The sequence below is a fragment of the Vanellus vanellus genome (assembly GCF_965231255.1).
Source record: "Vanellus vanellus genome assembly, chromosome: 4".
Lineage (NCBI taxonomy): Eukaryota > Metazoa > Chordata > Aves > Charadriiformes > Charadriidae > Vanellus > Vanellus vanellus.
The window spans coordinates 8,795,906-8,819,316 of record NC_138909.1 but is presented as its reverse complement, the minus strand read 5'-3'; the positions used below and the strand labels follow the sequence as shown (position 1 = coordinate 8,819,316).

The window sequence follows — 23,411 nt, the reverse complement described above, 5'->3', positions numbered from 1 at the left end:
AACGTCTCAAATTTGCTTCAGGCTCATAACAACCTGGAATTCAATTGTCAAGGACTGGACTTCTCAATTCTATAAAGTCTATAAACTTAAAATAAAACCTTTCACTAGCTAAAGAGCTGTTAAAAGTCTATATGATAATCCATTTTCTAGCCAGCCTGGGGCTGTAACACGGGATAGTTTAAAAAGGGTTATTCAGAGGTCCTGCTGTAAATCAAAAGCCAGAAACGAACATCCATAAAATACTGCTCCCTCTCTATGGAACTTTTCATAGCTTTAAAATCTTTGCAGGTGTAATATTCTAGCTCAACTCAGAGGCCAAAATCTTGCTAAAGAAAAACTTACTGGAATGCAACATCTACAATGATTTTTTTTTTTTTTACCTTAGATTTTGTCAGTATTTCTGCCACTTTGACAACTGGATCCTGAGTTAGACTCAGTTTGTTCTGGGCATTCATTTTGCTGTTCAACCAATTCATAGCCTCACTAATGTATTTTTCAACTTTTTCCATCTCAGCAGGATCTAGGTGATCGTATTTTTCATCCTAAGGAGAGAGAGAGAGTTATATCCTCAATTAATTTATGCTTCTCACCCAATTAAGAATTTCATGGACACATAACAGAATAGGATAATGTTGCTACAACCTGATAGAAAGTTTTTAACAAGCATTTTGTATGAAGAATGATGTAGAACAAGATAGATAGGACATTATTTTTAGACATTTGAAATTTTCATCTTAAGCACAGGTTAGTAATAAAGTTACAAGAAAAAAAAAGCATCTGAGATTTACTGTAGTTTGATTAACTAACCCCAATAGATAGTCTTAAAAGTTCTTTGGAGCAGAAGCACAACGGTCATTTTAAAGCAGCTTAACAGGTAATCCTGTAAGACATAGGAACAGTTAATTCCCTAAATAATTTGCTTCTACCTTATTTTTGTATGCTTCTACTGCCTTCATAAGGAGCTGAATCTTCTTTCCCAGTTCATTTAAAACTTTTGGTCTCTCTTCATGTTCCATGTACCTTTCCTGAATAGGCTGTCCAAATTTCTGGAAACACAAGCACAAAGATCTTGACAACATACAAGTTTGCTTTAGTCTGGTCTAAGACTAAAATGTGGCATTGGAAGGAAAGCTGCCTTTATCTCCTTCTCTCACCCATTCAAAAGCTTAACCTTTGTGTTTTGCTTTAGTGCAACAACAACAACAAAAAAAGCCCAGAAGTTTAAACACAGGAGTAGTGCCTTTCCTTATTAGGCTTAGTATTTCACAGTTATTTTCAGCAAAAAGAGCATTTGGAACAACGGATTTGGAAGAGAAACAAGACAGATTTATGTGGATGGTTTAATTTTTAAGTAGTTCATCTGAAAAATTCTAGTTTTAGCCATTGTCTGTTTTTTTCTTCTCTTGGGATACCGGTATCCAGGCAAGACGACAGTTGCCAGGATCTACACTTCTGTTTCCATCAGATATATTGCCCCCCCCCCCCCCCAAGGAAATCTGACTTGAGAGAAAAGAGTTGGAGCCCGAGAGCTAGAGACATACTTAAGTGTGTTACAAACAGAGTAGCTAGTCATTCATCAGAATTTATGTTTTCCCATGAGATCTGAAGAATTTAAGGGTTATTTTTTTTGTCATTACTAATCAAATAATACAGTGGAAGTTACTGTTAAAGCACTCTTCAGCCTTTCTCATTAGAAATTACACCAAAAATTCAGTTTTATGATAGAGCTATAGAAGACCACTGAAAACGTGAAAACCAGAGCATCTATTCTGGAGTGTACTTCTGAATACCCAGAGAGCAGTCAAACTACTCAAATGGCTCTTTCAGACTGTAACAAGACTGACAGAAAATTCACACAGCAATTAATTTTATTGTCACTAGTCAGAGTCTGCTTCGTTTTGACTGTTTTCAAATTAGGAGCACAACTGACATTAAAACAAACTGTTTCTAGTTCTAAGTATTATGTTGATTTCATAACTGAACTATGTCCAGATAACCTGAATGTCTGTATTTAAGTTAATGGATTTACAACACTCACATGTGGGTATGCACACACTCATCCCTCGTTAAGAGTGCTTTGCTTACTTAGCCATATATATTTATATAAATGCCCCCACCGCCAAACACACACACATGATTTTTCTGGAAAGTAACTTAAAACCTTACTCTTAATTCCTGAAGCTTATCCATGTATACTTGTTTTGGCTGGTCTTCTCCATCTTCATAAAGCCAGTTTTCTGTGTCCTCCAACATCAAGGTCAGCTTATTTGAATCCTATGAAGGAAGTTAGGGATACTCCAGTTCAGAAGGGAATGCAACAAATGAGACTTCTCCCCATAGCACAAAGAAACCTCCCTACCCAAAACAGGGTGTGTTATCAGTTTAAAATAATCAAAGTGATAATGAAGGAAAATGGTACATAACAGACTTCACAGCCAAGATTTTACAGAATAAGAGAGGCAGGACAGCCCTACTAATCTGATTTGCAGGTAGGTTTATGGGAGTTACATAGCTTCAAGATTGATTTTGTAAGAAAGCACGTGCATCTCAACATCCTTGCATGTTATCTTTACACGGGAAGTTCTGCTTCTCGGGTTCTCTGATAGCAGGATGGAAGAAGAACAGACAAATTTGGACATCTACATATATACACATAGTTAAGTTACAATTGGTTTAGTTGGACTCTACTGTTTTTTTATCTATCTACTGGATTTTATCTTTAATTATGCAGAAATAAAGTTCTTGCCTATCCCCATAACTTAAGAGGTTGTGTTGAAATTGGTATGGGAAAGACAGCCTCACACCCTTCAGTTTATACTGGAAGGGCACCTGTACTGCACTGCTGGCTTCATGAACAGGTAATCCAGAGAGAAGACCTTAAAACTGCTGCTGGGTTGCTTGTGTACCAGCTGCTTTTATTTAGATGGCTGTTACAGAGAAATGACTGCAGGACAAGTTTTCTTTCAATGCTGCTTTTGCAAAAGCCCAGTGTATAGCTTTCTTCATCACCTTTACTTGGACTTGTAAGCAGGCAAAGCATCACATTTCTAAGTTAATGAATTTAGACAATAAAACAGAGCTACAGACACTTTCTGCTCATTTTCATTTTACTCCTACCCACTCACACCATTTAAAAGCTCATGGTGATCTGTCCTGCTCTCCTACATCCACCATAGGACTTCTGTTTTCCACCTCCATCCCGAATCTTTCCTTGCCACTAAGAAACTTCTCAAAGAACTCTGCATGCTTGCGCATCAAATGTCAGGTGTAAGTGAAGTTCAAACTACACTTCTGTGAAATTAATCTATTTCACATTCCAACACAAGTCCAAAAGACCCCTGCAACCTCCACAAAACCCGCACTCAAAACTTATAAATACAGAGGAATTTTTTTCCAACAGTTGAAACACACAGGTGAGTCTTACTTCTTCAGTGATGAATTTCTCAAAGACTCCACACAGTTTGTCTCTGAAGTCATACACATATTCTTCAACAGCATTCTTAGCATCATTTCTTTCTTTTTCAAGCTTGTCTTGCATCATCATCTTCCCCTACAGTGAAGAAAAGCTTATTTAAAACTAAAAGCATTTTAAGTGTCAAGCTTAATGATTACTCTTTTGAAATTGTACCACAGAACTTTGCGGAAGCCTGCTAATTCACAATTACTGATTAAAATCTTCACCTTTGTGAAGAAAAATCTTCACCTTCACTGCAGCCAGAACTGGAACAGGGGAAAAATGAATTCATATTTGGAAGGTGTTTGGCAAGTGCTTCAACATAAACGGATCAGGTATCAATTACAATCTGACCATCACAGACAGGACTAGAAGTAGAGACAAGTCTTGACTCTGGTTTGGAAATCACTAGGAATCATTCTGCCCTACAAAAATTGTTTTATACTTTATTCTTCAGACTGCCCATCGTTCAATAGAGGAGCATATGCTGGTGGGATCTTCATAGACATATCACCCAGAATGTTCAGAAAGGATCCTCTGAAAGGCCAGTTTTCTACACATTGTAATACTTCCCTGCTGATGGAGAATTTGAAGGGCAAAAACGTGATATAACTAAGGACGCAGCTTCCACAAAGCACCAAAAAACAAGCAAATGCTACTCCTGACCAGTATCAGATCAGACAATAACAACTAGCACTCCTGTAACATGCTGTGCAGCTTCTACTGGCAATCCTAGCCATTTCCTGCCTAAGAACAGAATCAATACTTCAGGTAACGACAGGCTCAGACTTCTGGGTACTTCAGTCTAGTGAAGCCAATTAATTTCTCAAAAAACAAACAAACAAACAAAAAACAACCCTACCCCAAAACCAAAACAAACCCCAACCAAAACAAACCCCCTTAGAATTAAGGACAACCCCCCAAGGAATTCTAAATTAGGTAAGAAGTTTATGGTTGCAAATACCCTCTGGGTAATTACTTACAGTGACATTAATTTGAGTCATCATCTGTTTATGCTGCTTACCTCATTTTCTATGTAACAATTGATAAGATCTTGTCCCAGTTGTCTGTAGAGGCTTGCCTGGATAGGTAGGTCAATACTCTTAACTTTTGCTTTAGCCTTTGGCTGGGCTGGATGATCTTGCTTGTCTCCAGAAGCAGTCTATAAAAAGATTTACACTATTGAGAAACTTGCAAGAATGGAAATACTATTACATTTATGCTCAAAAAGAGAGACAATTGAAAGTAGTATCACAGCTAAAAATTAATGATATGTAAACTAAGCACCTAATTATTCCTCTGCTATTCAGAATCACCACTACCTTGGTTTTGAACCAAACCAATGGAATTTAATTTCTTTGAACATAATGTGAGGAGATGTTGAGGAAACCTGCTCAAAAGCTAAAGGCACCACATATTCTTCATCACGTTTCTTAAGTTTCCCACTAGATTCTACCTTCTCTATAGAACTACGTTAACAGAAACTTACTTCAAAGTCATAGTCATATACTATGTAGAAAACAAAAGTGTTCAGGTAGGATTCCTAACTTAACCATTTCAATACAGCTGCACTCCTCTAAATACAGTTTGCAACTAGTACGATTAGTAACTTTGAGAATACCGGGCAAAATAAAGTCTAAGGGAAGCAACATTACATTTCCTTATCAATACTGAATACGAACTTTTGTTTCGGTTCCTGCATTTTCAGTTTCCTCATCTGCTTGGTTCTGTTGTTCAGCTTGACTTTTCTGAATACCTTCATCTTGATCAACCTGCATTTTATCCTAGAAAAAGAGTTACATAACTGAATGCAAAGGTTTGCTGTACGATTTAAGACTGACATCAATTACAGCAAATTACAAGGACTTAAGAATCAATCTTCAGAAGTTTTGATTCACTATGTTTAAACAGGCATTGATATAGTACTTGTATCTTTCTCTTTCTATTCTGCCTGTCCCCCTTGAAATTATGTCGCCATCTGTCCCCTGTTAAAGAATTACACTAAGCCCTATAAATACTCCCTTTATTTTAAGTTAGAAATAAATACATATAAGATGTATGTGAAGAACATTCTAGAAACACACCACCAACACAGACAATAACAACATGTTCTCTATGGAACAGCCAGAACTTTGACCTCATATCACTTTTCACCTAAACTTTACAGTTTGTAATCCAAAGTAGTAATTTAGTCATCGTAATCGTTACCTGCATCTGTCTCATGGGAACCATAAAAATCAGTTTCTGTAGTAGCCTCTTGGAGCACATGAACAACTGCCTTCCCCCTGTGCCACCCCAAATTAAGGAAGTTTCACTTAAATTTATCTGTAATTCACCTATGCCTTATTCTAAATTTAAAGATCTTAAAGACATCACTAAATACTAGTGCTGATCACTTATTTAGTTTAAGTGATAAAATTCCCTGTTATAATTGCAAACAACTCTTAATAAGATAGTAAATGATACGTCTAAAGTTTTCAGGGTGACTCCAATACTTGGACATCCAGAGCATCAATAAATAAGGATAAATAGTAAGCTAAGGTCAGAAAGGTCTAAGATTACTTCCATTACAGGGAAATTAAGATTTCTGTATTCAAAAACTACATATGCATGTAAAATAATTGACTGTTAAGAGTTCTATGAAGTACAAGAAAAAGTTATTTAAGGATTTCAAACTGTAGCGCAGGTACCTATGTTGCAGTTCAGCCATGTTAATTGATTCAGCAGTTTTTTTATGATAGAAGTTGAAAACAAGAAGGCTACTTTTACCAAATTTAAGTTTTGTAACTTCTGAGTAGAAAAAAAAAAAAATAATCCTTAATTACTGTTCTTACTGTTCACACAGAAAAGGCAACAAATGGAAGGAACTGTTTTGCCTACACAGAAAAGCTAGAGGGGGAAAATAATACATATATACACCACAAACCTCCTCCTCAGAGTCGAGGGTATCATCCTCAATAATGAGAGGTAATTGCTGACAAGCACCATTGTAAAACAGAAGATGCATTAGATGAGTAGAAGTACTACAAATTGAAAGCCTGAGGAGGGAAGTGGTTACTCTGGTACTGAACACACTGTACTCATCACAGCGACCTCCACATGCAGCACGCCTATTACACTAAATGCCAGCTCTGTCACTTTCAACCCCTTTTCACCTGTAGGCAAACATCAGGTACAGAGCACTTGTCCACAAGGAACTGCATCGTGTTTGGCATTTCAAATACACCCCAATTCCTGGAAAGCAATATAATACTTAAGGGGTTGCTTATATCAATTATGTAACGCTAACTGTTTAACCACTTGCTCCAATTCCTGCAGTATATTCAACTGAAGTGGGAAAAGCTGCTAATGACAAATTTTAAAAGATAGTGACAGGAAACGAGTTCAGCCCTTCCCCTAAATAAAGTTGCCCAGTGTTTGCTTTCTGTCCAACCTTGTTCCCCAAGGAAACCTTCCCTCAATACACCTGATGGCCTGTGAGACCAGTCACTGCTGAGCACTTTGCAACCTCAGAAAGACAGCAGGAGTGTGAAGTGGCAGCTTGCCCGCTGCTTTATCCTCTTTTTCTCTACGCCATCATCTCTCTTCCCTGTGAGCTGTGACATAACCAAAATCCCAAGGTATAGAAGGGCACAAGCAAAAAAGAAAGGCTGCTGAGGCCACCACTGCTGTGGCACTCCCAGCTGCAAAGCGCTCCCTGGCACCCACTCCTCAACTCCGCAGTGTCAAATGCAATAGCTGCACCTCGCTGCACTGCACTGCTCTCAGTGATCTGCTTCCAGTATGCAGTGCACCATCAAGAAAGCTGATCCTCCTTCCACTAGGATGAGAGAACGTCATTTTGTTAATTTCTCAGTATTAATCACAAAGCTGTTGCACATTTGTTTCCAGGAATTTTCCCCTAGGGGCAGTTTGTAAGAACTGCCAACACTGAAGTACATAAAAAAATGCCCTTAGTGAAAGAATGTTTATGAAGAACAAGTTTTCCACATATAAAGAAATACCATATATTTTTGAATTAATGAAAATGTAGTACCTGAGGGGGAAAAAAAAACCTTTACAATTTATTCGCCAACAGATCTCATTAAATAGGTTGCCATTTGATAGCAACACTAGATAACACTGAGACTAATAGAGAGATACTAAAGAGCAATGAAAATGATCAAAGTTTTCTTTAGAATCTGGTTTTACATTATTTTTTGCTTTTAGTGCCACATGTCACCATGATAGACATGAAGAAATGTGTTACATAACTGAAGAAATAATCTAAGGGTGGGGAAGTAGTAATTGTCAAAAGCTATACACTATGATTTAATCTCTTAATTACTGGCTCTGTCAAAATTACAAGGAGTGTAGATATTTACAAGTTTACATACCAGCTCATCATCTCTGCCTTGGTTCTTACTTGATGATTCAGTGTCCATGGGTGTGTCATTCTGATCTCCCTCTACGTTCGGCTTCTCTATTATAGAAGCATTAGCCACGCTGAAAAGGCCATGAATATTGACACGCACTTTAACCTTCACTTTTGAATTGTCGCCATCGTGTTGCGGACCAACATTTTGAATAGTGAAACGCCCTTGAAAAAACAAATATGGTTTTAATTGTTGTTCCAAAAAATAGTGGAAAAGGAAAAAGAGATATAAAATACATTCCTTGAAGGGTGTTAATTTAAATAGCAACTTCACGTAACTTAAGTAAACTATTTGGAAGCTTCCTACTTAGCTGTCAATTCTACAATGTAAGCCACAGCTAGATAAACTAAAACCTGGTTCCCCTATCATAATTATAATCAGTTAACTGATAATTAATAAGATGTTTTTGCTTTATCTGTATTTTAAAAAAGTCAAGATTACACTTCGTTAGGTGTTCTACTTCTCTGTTGCCTTCTCTAACTGTCACACTAGAGAAATTATTCATCTTGGATGGTTTCTTCGTGTAACTCAAACTTTGCACTGAAAAATAAAGTGTTAACAGAGATAAAAGATTCTATTTGAATTTGCTAACGTGGATGCACTAGACACTTTGGAGAATGAACAGTGCTTATCAAGGCTTCTGGAAGCAGTGAGGTTGATGATTTATTTTGCAACTTGCTTGAAATTTGAGTGAAAATGATGCAGACCATGCATGTGTAAAGGAGAATGTTCTTTCTTAAAGACGACAGACTTCTTGCATAGACAGCTAAATAGGCAGCACCAAGTTTATATTGGATTCATAAATCAGGAAATAAATTGTTAATCAGTTTAAAGACCTTGAGGAGTCTACTAACTGCAAGTAAGGTGGTATTAGCTACCAGGAAGTTTATTCATACCATCTAATACTTTAGACTCTACGACAGATGCTTAAGTTCAGGAAATTCCTTTCTTCTATGTTCTCCCATTAACAGAAAGAGACATGACAGATAACTATCTAGTGCTTGCAGGTCCTCCAATACAATTTCTTTGAAAAATCCTTATCTATTTTATAGAGGTTGAAAGATCCAGACAATAGAGTACTAAAGTCTTTGTACCTACTTTTTTTAGCATTCAGAAACAGTGAAGACAGACTTCATTTTAAGTACATTTTTTTAGGAACTGCCAAAAGCAGATGTTGATACTGTTTGATCACTGCATTTAAACCAAGACAACTGCGCTCAGCCTTTCTGAACCTAGGCTTTTCTATAACCTAGGAAATATGGAAGTAACATATATCTTAAAAAAGGAGAACCACTTTTCCCATGATCGACAGGAGTTGGGCATGGGCATTTTATTCACATGTCCTTACCTATTCTGGAATCAGGATAAGGCACTTCATGCGGATGGGTATAGTAAGCTTCCAAGTCAAAAGGCTCTTTCTTGTGAAAAGTAATTACTTTTGAGAATGGAGCAGCATGGTTCTTACTGAAGACTTCACACTCCCTGCAGCAGTAAAATATTAAGTAAGGTTAAACCACTGAGCGTAAATGGATAATCAAAATCAAAGTATGTTAAGGATCAGCAACCGTGCTAACCAAGCAGCTAAATAATCTAGTTTAAGTCAGTTTATGACAAGAGTTGCAGGTTGAAGGCCTGCAGGTCTCAAAGCTGGACTACGCATTCTATGTTATGCTTCTCAAAAATTAAGCAACTGCACACCAATGTTTTTTAATTAAATGATTTCCAATTATTAAGCAGTAATCAGAAATCAAGATGTATAACGCAAAACAAGAAAATTAGAACTTGCATAACTCCCATAGCTCAACATTTTTCTTTATATACACAAACACACACTTTTTCGTAGGCACCATACAACTTACCCTGTTCCTTCTTCATAAGATGATTTCCATCTTAATGTTATAGAATAAGGGACAACATCTGTGATGGAAAATTCACGCACTTTAAAAGCTGGGGAAAGAATTGCACACTAGAAAACAAAGACCAAAATTTTATTATATCCCTGTAGTAAAATAAATAGCAAGCACAATAATTAATATTTAAGTGCAAAAAGGCTACAATTCATATAGGTCACATGGAGGTCCTGCTTATCACAGATTTTTTTTAACAAAAACTTCCTATGCTTAGTAGAAAGTTAACTGAACTGAAAGACAACTAAATTAAAGTAGTAACAGATGCTACTTCCCCAGTGATTGTCAGTAAAGATATCCAGATATCCAAACGACTACAAAGAAGCGGAACAGTGCAATTTGGGTCATCAAATTTGACAGATCTCTAACAAGACCATCCTTTTAAACACGACACAGCAGCAAATTAGCAAATGTAATACAGTCATTTCTGACATAGTTACCATCACCAGCTGCTGAAAGAACAGCTATAGTTCTGCTATAGTACCTTTTGCTTTTGATTAGTTGTATTTCATTAGTACGTGATGTTAAAGAAGCAATACTGAAGTTTAATTTCAGTAACTATACCTGCAAGGCACAGCCTCTTGCAACAGCTTCATCAGCATTTAGCGTGGTGCTTATCTCTTTACAGAAAAAGTTAGAGATCTGTTCCTTCACTGCTGGAATTCTAGTAGCCCCACCTACTATTTCTATACTGTAGATATCTTCACGCTGAAGTTCTAGAAAAGAGAGTATATGGCCTTAAGTTATCATCAAGACATCAAAAAGCTGTCTTTCAACAACAAAAAAAGATAAGAGTTCTCTTATTATCTAAGCACAAGCACTCAATATATTCAACGATCGACAAGATCTTTAAAACTGTATTTGTCGTGATGTGTCCTATTCAAACTCTTTGTCCTTCCTGCAGGATACAAAGTTTTCTAGTTGCATAATCCTGGAAAAGGCAGAAGCCAAGCATCAATGAGGACAGCTGTTCCTTAAAATGCATTGTTCATGTGCATCCCCTTTCTGGTGTGCACGAACTCAAGTGTGTGTAACTGGGTTTTCTTTGGCAGCCCTGCGCTACTGGACAATACCTGCCTGCCCCCCCCAAGAGCAAAATGAAACCCAAATATACCTCATTTTATGTTGGTCTAATTTTGGTTGCCAACAAAGAAAAGCGAAAACCTTAACTAAAAATTTGTAATAAATATTAGACTGTGCTTGCAGGGTAACTTTTTAATTCTAAATTCGAAGGCGTGTATAAAGTGATCTCAAACAACTGTCAATCAAACAGCTCTGTTCAGCAGTTATTCAGATTCTTACTCCCTGTACCAGCTAGCTAGTCGAGTCACAAGATAAGCACAATTCTTCCCTTTCTTTTAGTTGGAAGATGCTGGAATTAGGGGTAAAACATTTTCCTGTGAAAGTCTAATTCTCTCCTTCGTACTATGTTAGGCAAAAAAAAAAAAAAAAAAAGTTATTTGCACATGCTTCAGATAATAAATTCTTATTTAAATATACTGCCAAATTCTCAGGTCAGTGAGGACATGTATGTATCACATATGGAACAGGCTGGCCAGACAGTTTCAGTAAAGAATAATAGTTTTTCCCATCATGGTTTTGGTTTGGTTGTTTTGTGTTTTTAAATAAAATAATCTTTCAGAGTGCCAACCTGTTCCATTACACAGGGTGAATGAGGGTCAATAAACCAAGGTTGCAGAGTGACATGTGCACTAAATGAGGCAGGAATTAAATCATGCATACATGACAAGCATATGAATGGAACTTACATTTAACTTTTCAGTACTTAGCTTTGCAATTCTAATAAATACAAAAATATATTAAAAAGATAATCATTAGAGATTTAGGATAACTGGATTACTAGTTACTTTCTTGAACCAAAAGTAGTACCTAAATTAACTCCTACTTACTAGCTTGATCCATGGCTGCTTTTAGAGGAGGTTCCACTCTGGACAGAAGGGCAGCACACATTTGCTCAAACTGAGCTCTGCAGGAACAGGGAAAGTGTTTCACATTGTAAGACAGCTTAGAGAGCACACTTCACTGCACTTCAGCGAGAGTAATGCCCAGTACCTGTTCATCTTACTGGAGACATCAAGGTCATTCATGAAGCACTCAATATTGAGTGGAAGGTCAGAAGCATTTGCACTCATAAGCTTCTTTAGTTTTTCACATTCCTGATACAATCGTAGCAGCGCTCGGGGATTCTCTTTTACATTCAGTTTGTATTTTGTCTTAAATTCTTCAGAAAAGTAGTCTACCAAAGCCTCATCAAAATTCCTACCACCTATGAAAGGGTCAAAGGTAGTAGCCAAGACCTGCACAGAAGTGAAAGGACAAAGATTAAAAGTTGCTGGACAATGTTTTTGTTTGGATATAGGGATAGCTTTCATACAGACACAAGTTTTCTAAGTTAACATTGCTCACCATCTTCTATGCAGTTACCAGACAGAACTTAAAAAGACCACTCCTCAATATATATAATATATATATAAAATATATATACAATATATAGATACACTATATATATTATATATAACAAGGCACAAAAACTATGCAGTATATTTTGAAAATAAAGTACCACACTTTGGGGTACTTTATTTCTGCATTTTATAAAAATTGATTTGCTACAATAACCAAAAAATAACAGAGAGGTTTTGCATTCAGCATTTCAAAAATATTTGATAAAGACATTTACTTAGTTAAAAAACAAAACAAACACATTTCCACAGAACAGTTATTTTGAATATTGCTCATTAAATACTTCAGGAATACGGGATTTTAGTGTATGACCTAAAATATTACCTTCAGTTTTCCCTTGTTAAAAGCACAGATTGAAACCTGATATGCAGAATGCCCCATATCTACAAAGACCACATTTCTTGGCTTCTCTTCCAAGGCTGGCAGATCTTGCTTGTATATTCCATAGGCTAGTGCAACTGAAAAACACCGACCCACAGAAGTTAAGGGAAAGCTGTATGCAACTGTAAAGCACACATTAAAAGCACTATCAAGAGATGCTATTTACTCTTTCTAAACACCTCCACTACTCTGCTCAAATAGAACATAACTTTTGACACCTCTCCTTCGAAATGCCTTACTTTCAGTATCTTTTAGCTCAGCTTTGCAAAATTCAAGCATGCTTAAGAGATAAAAAAATAAAATTACTGGTTTAAACTGCTCCAACTTTAGTTCCTAGAATTCACCAAGACCAGAGGAGGGCAGTAAACAAATTCTAGAAACAACAGTTGTACCAATGCTGCAACCGACAGGATTGCCATAAGTTTAAAATGTCATCCCACAGACTTATACTTGACTTATTTTGGAAAGTTACACAGTTCAAGTCGTTTCTAGATATGATCAGCAAGTCTGCTTTCAGAAAAAGCTCCATAAAATGCAGTTTGTGTAGAAGTAGCTTTTAAAGCATACATATTAAGTAGTTAAAAATCTTTGGATTACACATTTTAAATTTTTCCTTCAATGTATTTAACTTCAAATAAATATTAGCTTACGATAAAAAAGTATCTCTCATACTTCCATGAGATTTATTTTACTCCAGCACACCCATCTCCCAGTGAGCTGGAAACAAAGTTAGAAGACCCCACTACACACCCATCCTGAAGAATGTATTTGCTGTAATCTTTCAGACAGATGCAGGTTACATCTGATAATACTGTACTATACTATTATTTCATACAACAATTGAGAATTTAGGTCAGGTACACACCCCAGCTGGATCATTAAGAGACTCTGAAGCTAGTTCAGGACTTCCTGATACAGCTGCTGCAGCTCCATGGTACAGCAGAGAGGCAAGCGCAGATACCAGCTTTATTCCAGAAGCAGAATAGCTATTTTCAAGTGGTGCTGTATTCAAGTTAGCAAACCCAAGCTCTCATTATGTCTCATAAATGCTGAACACCACGCCATCAAAAGAGTTGCTGTGCTTCCAGTTCCCAAGCTGGATAGGGCAGTACTAGCCTAGATAAATTTTTCTGCAAGTTCCTAATTGTGTAACAGGAGTGTGTCATCGCCCTGACAGATTCAATAGCCTGAATGGGTTAAAAAAAAAAAAAAAAAAAAAAAAGCGTTGCTGCCCTTTACCTGCTGTAGTTTCATTCATCAGCCTCAGACAATTTAATCCTGCGATCTGTGCAGCTGCCATTACCGACCTTCTCTCAGCATCAGTGAAGAAACTGGGTACCTGTTTCCAAAAAATAATTACATAGGCTATTATGAAGCATGGATTTTTTAATTTAAAGAAGTCAGACTTACCCATTAAGCAACCCTACGAATTTTAATACCACAAAAAACTGTTATAAGCTAACCTCAGATTAATAAGGCAGTCTGAATAAAACAGCTAGGGGATTCATTTTAGTGCATATTTTAATTAAAATTTCAAAATATGATAAAAATGAAGGTACATCCAGAGTTGTTTTAAACAAAGTAGATTTAAGCGTCAAAAAAACCCTGAAAATGTTTTCTCAGATTCTTCTGATGAGTCTTTGATGTGAGAATCATTGCCAGTTTCTGAAAACATTTGTGCTGCACAAAGTCAACACAATAAATACTCATACATAGCCCCAAAATAAGTTACTGCAGAAGCACTACAGTGGTGCTGGAACTAAACTTGGTGTTGAACTAAACTTTGTGTTACAACTGAATCTGTATCCGTTCAGTTATCACCTTTGCACAGTGCCAGCTTACAGTGCACTACAATACTCAGTTGCACCAGAAATAGCGGATGCACATTCACAGTCCATTTAGAAACTGGCTGCAATCAGCTGGCATTATCTTCAACTTCAGTCAAGCTTAAGACACACAACTACATTCGTAGTGTATTTTGTTAGCTACCTTTGTGGTGTATTACCAAGGATCCTTGTTTGTGTGGGAGGTATTCTCTGTTAAGTGTCTTAGTATACCATAAGGAAGGAAAAAGATCCAAGCAGATTTCAAACAGCTGAAGTATACAGCTTTCCAGTTCCCATGCCTCTGTCTAACAGAGAGGGAATAACCCCAACACTTCATGCCCAGACTTCTCACCAGTGCAAGAGCAGAAGCGAAGCAGTAAACAAAGACAATGTGAAAAGGAGACATTTAGGACTTTGTATCTGGAACAAAACCTCTTGTCTTCAAGCTCCTCCCTACTCCCCAGCTGTGGGTGAGGACACTAGCTAAAAAAAAAAACAACACAAGTAAACCAGACAAATAAAAAGCCCTTTTCAAACAAATACAGGTAGTTTGGGCTTCTCAAATTGCCAGTATGACCCTCAGAGCCATAAAGTTCAGGCAACTCTTAACTACACTACAACCCAACAGTGTTCAACTAAGTATAAATGAAGAAATTTAAAAATCAACCTGGGAAGGTTCTTTGGAACTGAGGAAGATATGCTTGCACATAGGACGTTCCCATTCCTAACGGGAACTACAGCAATCAGGATTACTATACGTAGCACTTGGAGTTACCCAGTCTGGATCAACTTAAGTAGTATGTTCTTTCTAAAAACACACTCTTGATTTAACAAATTTCTCTTCTCACACATGATTACAAAAGCATTCTCAGTTGGAAAAGTCTATAGTAAAGGCTCATTTCTGGGGTGATGCGATTTCTATCCACTACTTGTATCTCTTACCATTAGCACCATAACATAAATAGTACTAGCTTACATAAAGTTAGCTATAGAAAGATTCTAATCAATATATTACAACTTACTGAAATCACACAGTCTGCCACTGGTTTCTTCAAAGCACTTTCTGAAGTCTCTTTAAGTTTGGCCAATAACATTCCTGTAATCTGTTCAATTGCAAACAGTCTCTCTTCATCTAGGTATCTCACCTGAAATAGAGAATTGCAATTCTGTAATAGATCATCTCAGCTTTTCAGACATTTTTTGTAATTTTGAGCAATAAGACCCAAGTCTAACACCAGATGCAGGACACAAATAACTCTCTGTATTAACTGATGCTATGAATTTGTGCTACCTACAACAAATCGTAACAGTCCAGTTTAGTTAAAAATTGTAACACCTGCATTATCTCAAAGGGTTTTCTGGGGTTTTAATAAAAAAACCCAACCAAAAAATACATAATGAACATAGAATCACACTTGTCCTAACATGAGCTAAACCCAAGGATGTTGGAGCAAACACAAGGAATATTTGCTTCCTGCAAGGGTCACTCAAGCACATGAGGCGGGGAAGGGGCAAATGAGGCAATTCTAACCGCCCTGCCCCGCTCAGGAAACACACCGGCAATTAGTATGACAGGAGCAGGTATATAGAACAAAAGAAACTCACTGCGTGTGGTATAAAGCCCTGCCAGAAAGCAACTCAAGTGGACTAAGTGAGGACAATTGGGAGAGTTGCTTCGGAAGTGCACTCCTGATCCAAACTAAAATGCTAAAAGACAGACACATTCAGAGACTGAAGCCTGAACTTTGAGAAGAGCAGCTTCCACCAATTTAGTTTCGAATCGAATTAAAAATAACTTGTTCGGATTACATCTTCAGAACCTCATCTTGTTTTCCTGAAATTTGGTCTCTGCATGTCTGCAAGATCTAAATTCAAATGAGACTACTAGTCACACACTGTAATTATAAGTATTTGAAGGCAGATCTAGTAAGGTAAGGTGAAAAGCTACTAATGTGACTACAAAAAGCTCATACAATTGTGAGAAACCTCAACAGACATCTCTGAGAAAGTACGATACTTGAGCAGATGTTACTGCAGGGAATAAAATGTTTTTCATCTCTTGGTAACAGCAGATTTATTACACTCAATTTTATTGAACGTGAATGAAACAGAATCTCTTTTAGGGTGACAGCTATTAACGTTTTATAGCACACCTGTATGGGAGACAATGCAATATCATTTTTACACAATGTTATTACTAAAAGACATGAGTGCGAAATACAGAGTAAGTACTCTAGATCTTCCTGAACACTTAAAGAAGCTACTGAATTACAAGGAAAAATGAGAAACATAGCAAAACTATGCTAAGGCAGGCTCTGTAAAAAATAAAAGGTGTCAGTCACCTGACATTTCTTTTCAAAATGAGTAAGAATATATTTAGAGTTTTCTTCAAGAAAACAAAAGTCAATTCAAGTACAAAGTTAAGGGACAAAGGTCCAAGTGCTCATCTCTACCACTAAAGATATTCTGCACAGAGCTTTATCTCACCTTTACTCCTACAGAACCATTAGGCATCTTTTGCAGTTCATAGGGAAGCTTGGCCCTTTCAGCTTGTATGTGAGGATCCTCAAATGCTCGTCCATGCAGCTTTTTGAAGCCATGTAATGTATTTTTTACATTTGTGACAATCTGTGGAAAAAATATTTTACTTTTAATTACCCACGACATGCAGACTATAGAAGACCATCCAGAAAGAAACTCATGTTATGTTGGGCTTAATGCACGCATTGAAGACCCACGTCAAGCCCCACCCATTTACTGGGAAGCAAAGGGTTGGGGGCGAGAAAGAAGCATCTGTTTTTTAATCTATGGTCTCCATGAAAAAAATTCAAATTTATTTCCCTCTTTAATATCCATTAGCTTACTGCCATCAATTTTCACCGTACCTTTTATTTTAGGTGAGCTCTCTGATATAGTATGCCATATTTGAGATCATATTACATATTGTTGTAATGACTGTCTGCAGGCACAAATTAAGTTATTACCTACATTAACTTTAAATGAAGCTCCAACAAATTAAGGCATTTCACTTCCTGTAAAGTTCTCCTTTAATTCAGATCCCATCTGGACATAAAGCCTCCCTACACTTATTCTCTCATCAGTATTTCAACCTAATTACTTTAAGGACAGACTTTTAAGTAAAGAAGGGACTGGAACAACCAAATCCTAACAAGCGCAATATTTAAGCTATTAAAAGAAATTACTCCAGGGTAACCTTCTCCAAAATAAACTCGTCTAGTTTACTAGTCTAAATAGCAAACTCGATAGCTGGGAAGAGTACTGACAGAACACCTCACCAACAAAGTTCAGGGGTTAAGCTCAAGATAAAACGTGTAAAGTTTCTCAGAATGAAAGCGATACAGCCTCTGCATACACTGACTGCTCATGGTATTACTGGTGGGCTCTGTTACCTTTATACCCACCAGGCAAATTTCCAGTTACCCACATTCTACACTGAGGGGAAAGAAGGCCTCAGCATGCTAACACAATGGATGGATGCAAAGAAAGTGGGCAAGACATGATCTATTTTAAATTTGTAGATTCACACTGGCTATTTACAAATTTTCCTTCCAAAGGAAGGTTGTCCTAGGTTGGAAGTGAATTTACAGAGGATTAGAGAAATTTTGCTTCTGTTCAAAGTTCCAAATTGAGATAGAAAATTAATAAGATGTGTTCATTTTGCATTATAAGCAACCACTATTATCTATACCAAACTTCCATGGTTCAACTTCAGTTTCAACTTTCTAAAGTGTAAGCACAGTATTCCTCCACACCCCCGATGCAGATTTAATTATGAACTCTATTCTTGCTCTCACGAGTAAACAAGAAAAAACTAATACTTTACTGGAAAAGAAACAAGGTTTTATGTTTCTTCCCATTTTTTACTCTCAATGACAAAACAATGCAGAAACACTGTTTCTATTTTAATACAGGGAATATACTGTTGAAGCAGTAACTGTAAGTGTGAAATGTACACTTATTGTAGAAAATTTACTTTAAAACAGAAAAATACCAAGTTTATTAATTACTTTTCTTCCCACAGTTCAACAGGAAACAAATCAGGTAAGTAATACGAGAGCTTTTGATCCATTTACCTGGCTCTTTGCTGCATTCCCAATGGCACGGGTCTTGGATCCTAAAGATATACATGCTCTAAGTAAAAACAGAAAACAAAAATAAAGTCAGCTTTAAAAGAAAATATCATAAAATATTTCCATGGTACTTTAAAACACCCACAAAAATTGAAGTAGCAGAATATCGTTGTGGTATTTAACAGCATTATTGCATGAAGCACCAGAACTTGCAGTGGAATTCTAGTTATTTTGTTCTTTGCAAATTAGTTTAGAAAACTGCAAGCAACCACAATTGTTTTCATAACAACTGCATTTAAGGAATTCTTTAGAAGCTTATGTGTTCTATAGATCTTATCATGAAGGTAAGGAATTGATGGCTACTTTTGGGTCACAGCTTATAACCAAAGGATCCTGTGAAACTTGGATTTAAAAACCTGAAATTTACCAGACAGCTTCTCTCAACTCAACAACCCTAAAGTCTGACAGTACATCACACTGTAAAAGCCATTAGCAACAATAACCATAACACAACAATAAAAACCCACCTATGCCCAAGGCAGCCAAACAGCCCAGTCCTACAAACTGCTGAGTACTTCCCATGGCTGAGGACTACCAGGTACACACTGCAAACAAGCAGAAGGGGAGGGAGATGTCTGGGAACAGCTCCCCACCACAAAGGGCTTGGCTTGGGAAGCTCCAGAGTAGTCCACAGCCCCCTGCAGCTTGCTTCTTCGCAGGCTTACACTGAGCACCCCTCTCAGCCTCACCTCTTGGCTCTAGCAAAGGCTGCCCCAGGTCCCCAGCCACCATCTGGCCTCCTCACTACTTACTGCCTCTGGAAACTTTTTTTTTTTTTTTGAAGTTACTAACGCCAGAACTTCACTTTACAGATTTGAACTAGAACTCTGTCCCCAAAAGGGAACTGATCTGGCTAAAACCATTCACTAGGAACTAACAGATACAATCCAGACTTCATACGGTTCAAATTTAATTGCTTAATGAATGCATAAAGGTCACTATAGTCAATTGCTTCCTGCCTCCTCTCCATCACCACTACAATGAGGGCACTGTATGTAATTTGATAGTATTAGGTAGCAACCTCTTCTGCTGTAACACCACACTGAACATGCAAAACCAGATGCAACTGCTGCAGACAATGCATTGCCCTACATTTTCAAAGATGTAGTTCAGTTTTCACCAACAGCTTTTACAATTTTTCATGTTGCTTAACACTACAGTTTCCAATTATACTTTATAATAACTAAGAAGCGTCGGATAAAAGAGTAATTCAGAAAGGATGCAAATGGTTTACAAGATTTATATCACACCTTTTCTGTGTTGGAATTTGACTCTGTTGACAGACAGCATTACTTGCAAATACCCCTATGCAGAGCATGAAGCATCAGGTCAGAAGCTACTTTGCCCACCTGAGTTCCAGCCATGGTTTACTTTAACTACTCAGTTCTAGCACAAGGAGATGGATGGTTTCTCTCCCCCTCCGCTGACAAGCGGAGATGTCAAAAAATAAAACGTGCTCTTTTTGGCTCCAAACACTTCAGTTTTATCTAAGACAGCCCTTTAGGAAGCACATCTCCCACAGGATACAACAAGTGCGGCAACTGAACTGTCTCCCCCATTGCTACCCTCAGCCTGCTTTGAAGGGAGCTTTTGAACACTCCACAGCCTTTTCTAAAGGTAGAAACTCTTCACCAGAAGGATGCTTCAATCCTTTCCACACATTGTTTTGAAGAAGACACTACCTCATCATTTTAATTACAGTTTGTGATTGCACTAATTACACATGGTCTGAAAAAAGTTACTAGAAAATTATGAGCTATCAACAATCAACTGTTTTTCCACAAAACCACAGTGGTGAGGCACAGCACCCGAAAGGGCCATTCGGCATGAGTTTAAGAAGCCTGGCTCACTAGAAATATGTACAGCAGACCTGCTGGACTTCCCAGTTCAGAAAAAGCCAAGTGTCAGTTAACACTCAAAGAGATGCTAAGACCAAAAGCCTTAAAAAGTACAAGTTCTACTGAAACGATGGCTTAATGGCAGAATCTTTTTCCTTTCTTTCCAAAATACTTGTGCTAAGGCTTCAAAGATGATACGCATTTTACAAACACTAACAATCTCATGCTTTACATTGCAGGATGTAGGTTTTAGGCAAAGAATATTAATAAAGGATCACCCAAGTTTTTAACAACTGGGACACTGGATTTACGACTTGACTGTTGTACTAAATTGTGATAATACAGATCTTTCATAAGTCTACATTGCTTTTGCCTGTAGCACCGAAGTGTGCTTACACTAACGCCGTACTGTTCATAGTGGTACTGCACAGATACCTGAACCAGCTCCAAAACTGGAAGCTGGCTGCACTAATTAGCCTTGCCCAGAAAGAGCAATTAGCCCTGTGCTGTACAGCACAGCCAGGACTGTCTTATCTTTAGGACCTAACCCAGTATCTTTACATGGCTTAAGAACATACTGCCCACGAAAGTTTACTAGCTTGTCTAGAGCTATCTCAGATATTTTTATACCTCACTACACAGACACAACAAACATTAAAACTTTGTATTTCTGGGAGTAAGTCCCAAGTATCTGGGACATAGTCAATCAATGTTAAGTAACTTCAAGTATCTAAATGATGTAAGCGCCTCTATAAGAACGTGTAAATAACAAGTTCATTTACTGTGTTGCTATGTATAATAAGCAGAAAAGTTTTGATGATTTAAGAGTCAGATCTGCCTACATCACTCAAACCCTGTTTGAAGGAAGGTTTAGTTACTGTGATAAACTTCCATAACAGTAACAAACCTCGTATATTTCTATTGACTTTCTTGGTTTGCCTCAACACTATAGTATTAGAAAGGGAGTTCTTCATGTTCTCCTACATTACATTTTGGAGAAAGAGAAGAAAAAGCCAGGAAAAACATCACTTTAAGTGAGATAACTACTGCCTTAAGTATCTGTGCACTCCAGATGCTCTCTTGCTAACTGGTTTAAACCCCTTTCGTAATCACTTTGCAAATATCTTGAAAGTACAGTTACTCAGACCTTGATGTGAAATATATTACATGCAGGGAAACCTATGTGAAGTCTACCTGAAAAGAACGCACTCCAAGAACAGCTAAGAACTGGAAGTGCTCTTCACCAGATGGGGGAAGGAAACTGCAGCTGCCTAAGAATTCTCTGGACAATTTCAGTGGATTCCTCGCACAGAATTTGAAAGGTCCCAGAATTTCAGTTCTCAAAGTACGTGCAAGGATAATGCCTTCTTGAAAGTTACCACGAGAAGTATATTTTTATAAGTAATAAAAAGAACTTTAAAGAACGCTCCCGTTAATACAGACAGTACACATTTTAGCACTTAACTTCTTTGTACTTTTAAAAATCTTTTTAGAAAGTAACCCAAAACTTGTGTTTCTCTGAGATCAAAGAGATAACAATGCTAAAGTTACTACGGCCTCACAGAGCAGAGACAGCTTTCCGCTGTTGGCTACAAATTCCTTTTATAACAGGAAGCAGCATCCAAACGCCGATTTTTATGAGTACTATATGAATTCCTGAATCCTCCTTCAAAATCCGCACAGATGGAGCTCTGAAAGTCCTAGATGTATCCCATAGAAACAGAGAAGAATCTCCACCTACTCTTGCGTATCCCATCATCACGGCCGGTGCCCGCTGCCCCCCCTTCCCTGCAGGACCTCGCCGTTCCACGGCCAGCAGATGCAGCGCCGTGCAAGTACGAACAGGTCTGAGAAGAGGGAAACTCATCGCGCCACTTCCCTGTTTCCCTGGTGAATCAACCTCCTCCTCCGTCTCACCACCGCTCCATCCTCAAATTGTTAATGAAAACGTTTCAAGCCCTACCAACCCCTCGAGAGTTGGGGAAACACACGCGCTGAACAGAGATCTTTACTACACCAAATCAAAGCGGTACAAGGACGGAAAAAAGCCCCTCGTTGTGCCTGCGGAGCCGCGCGGCACATCCCGCACGGCGCCCTATTTCAAGGACGCAGGAGAGTCAAAAGCTGGGGGTGGGGGTGTCCCCAGGCGCTTCCCGGAGAGCCTCCTGCCCCACCACACGCGTTTCGGCTCCTACTCGAAAAACGTTTCTCGTGTTCCCGAGACGGAGGCACTCGGCCGGCCAGAGAACGAGCGCCAGGCCTCGGCCGCCGGCCGGTGTCCGGGCGCCGGCCGGCAGAACTCCGCGCCGCTGCCGCCGAGGGAGCCTGAGCAGCGGCCGGGCCGGGGCCTTGGAGAAGGCCCTACGGGGAGCCGCCCGCCCCGGGGAACCCAGCACGCAGGCTGCCGGGGAGGAGGAGAGGGAGAAGGAAGAGAGGGCGGCTGTGCTCGCCGGTGCGGCGGCGAGGTGAAGCGCCGTGAAGGGGTCCGAGCGGCCGGTACTCACGGGGTGCAGCGGTCGCTGTACTCGTTGGCGATGGTCTCGATACCGCCGCTCCGCGCCACACCGATATAGCAGTTGAGGAAGCCGAGGTCGATGCCAACCACGGACATGGCTGCGCTTGGTGCTTCCCGCCGGCCTGCGACTATCAGCGGCGACCGTCTGGGCTGCTGCTATTGCTGCTGCTGCGGGAACCCGGCTCCTCGCCCGTCTCTTCCCCCACTGCGGAGCACCGGCCACCAACCGGCGGCTGCTCTCCTCTGCGCAGGCGCGCTGCGCCCGCTGGCGGGGAACCCGCCAGGCGCCGGCGGCGGCTTCGGCACTTTCCGGCAGGGCTCGGGCCGAGCCGGCTGCGGGCGCCGCGCCTTCCAGAAAGATCTGGAAAGGGGAGGGAAGATGGCGTTATCTAGAACGTCAGAACGTTACCCACACGTCAGAGCCGCCGCGGGCCACGCCCTTC

The 23,411-nt window shown here is 38.9% G+C and overlaps 1 protein-coding gene across 2 annotated transcripts in view; it reads right to left on the bottom strand.

Moving 5' to 3' along the window:
* The window catches only part of HSPA4L (heat shock protein family A (Hsp70) member 4 like), a 28,435-nt gene extending 5,251 nt beyond the window's left edge, over nt 1-23,184 (bottom strand). The window contains exons 1-18 of one of the 2 annotated variants that reach the window (XM_082481993.1): nt 22,958-23,184; nt 18,559-18,616; nt 16,952-17,092; nt 15,487-15,609; nt 13,878-13,977; nt 12,582-12,715; nt 11,850-12,094; nt 11,687-11,763; nt 10,341-10,492; nt 9,729-9,835; nt 9,218-9,351; nt 7,831-8,033; nt 5,137-5,238; nt 4,479-4,616; nt 3,425-3,550; nt 2,167-2,274; nt 927-1,046; nt 381-542 (exon numbers count right to left, since the gene is read on the bottom strand). In XM_082481993.1, coding sequence (XP_082338119.1) covers nt 381-542; nt 927-1,046; nt 2,167-2,274; nt 3,425-3,550; nt 4,479-4,616; nt 5,137-5,238; nt 7,831-8,033; nt 9,218-9,351; nt 9,729-9,835; nt 10,341-10,492; nt 11,687-11,763; nt 11,850-12,094; nt 12,582-12,715; nt 13,878-13,977; nt 15,487-15,609; nt 16,952-17,092; nt 18,559-18,616; nt 22,958-23,064 — 2,337 coding nt within the window. In that variant the 5' untranslated portion in view covers nt 23,065-23,184. The remainder of the gene's footprint in view (nt 1-380; nt 543-926; nt 1,047-2,166; nt 2,275-3,424; nt 3,551-4,478; nt 4,617-5,136; nt 5,239-7,830; nt 8,034-9,217; nt 9,352-9,728; nt 9,836-10,340; nt 10,493-11,686; nt 11,764-11,849; nt 12,095-12,581; nt 12,716-13,877; nt 13,978-15,486; nt 15,610-16,951; nt 17,093-18,558; nt 18,617-22,957) is intronic. The other variant, XM_082481994.1, reaches the window with a different exon arrangement.
* Nucleotides 23,185-23,411: the final 227 nt, after the last annotated feature.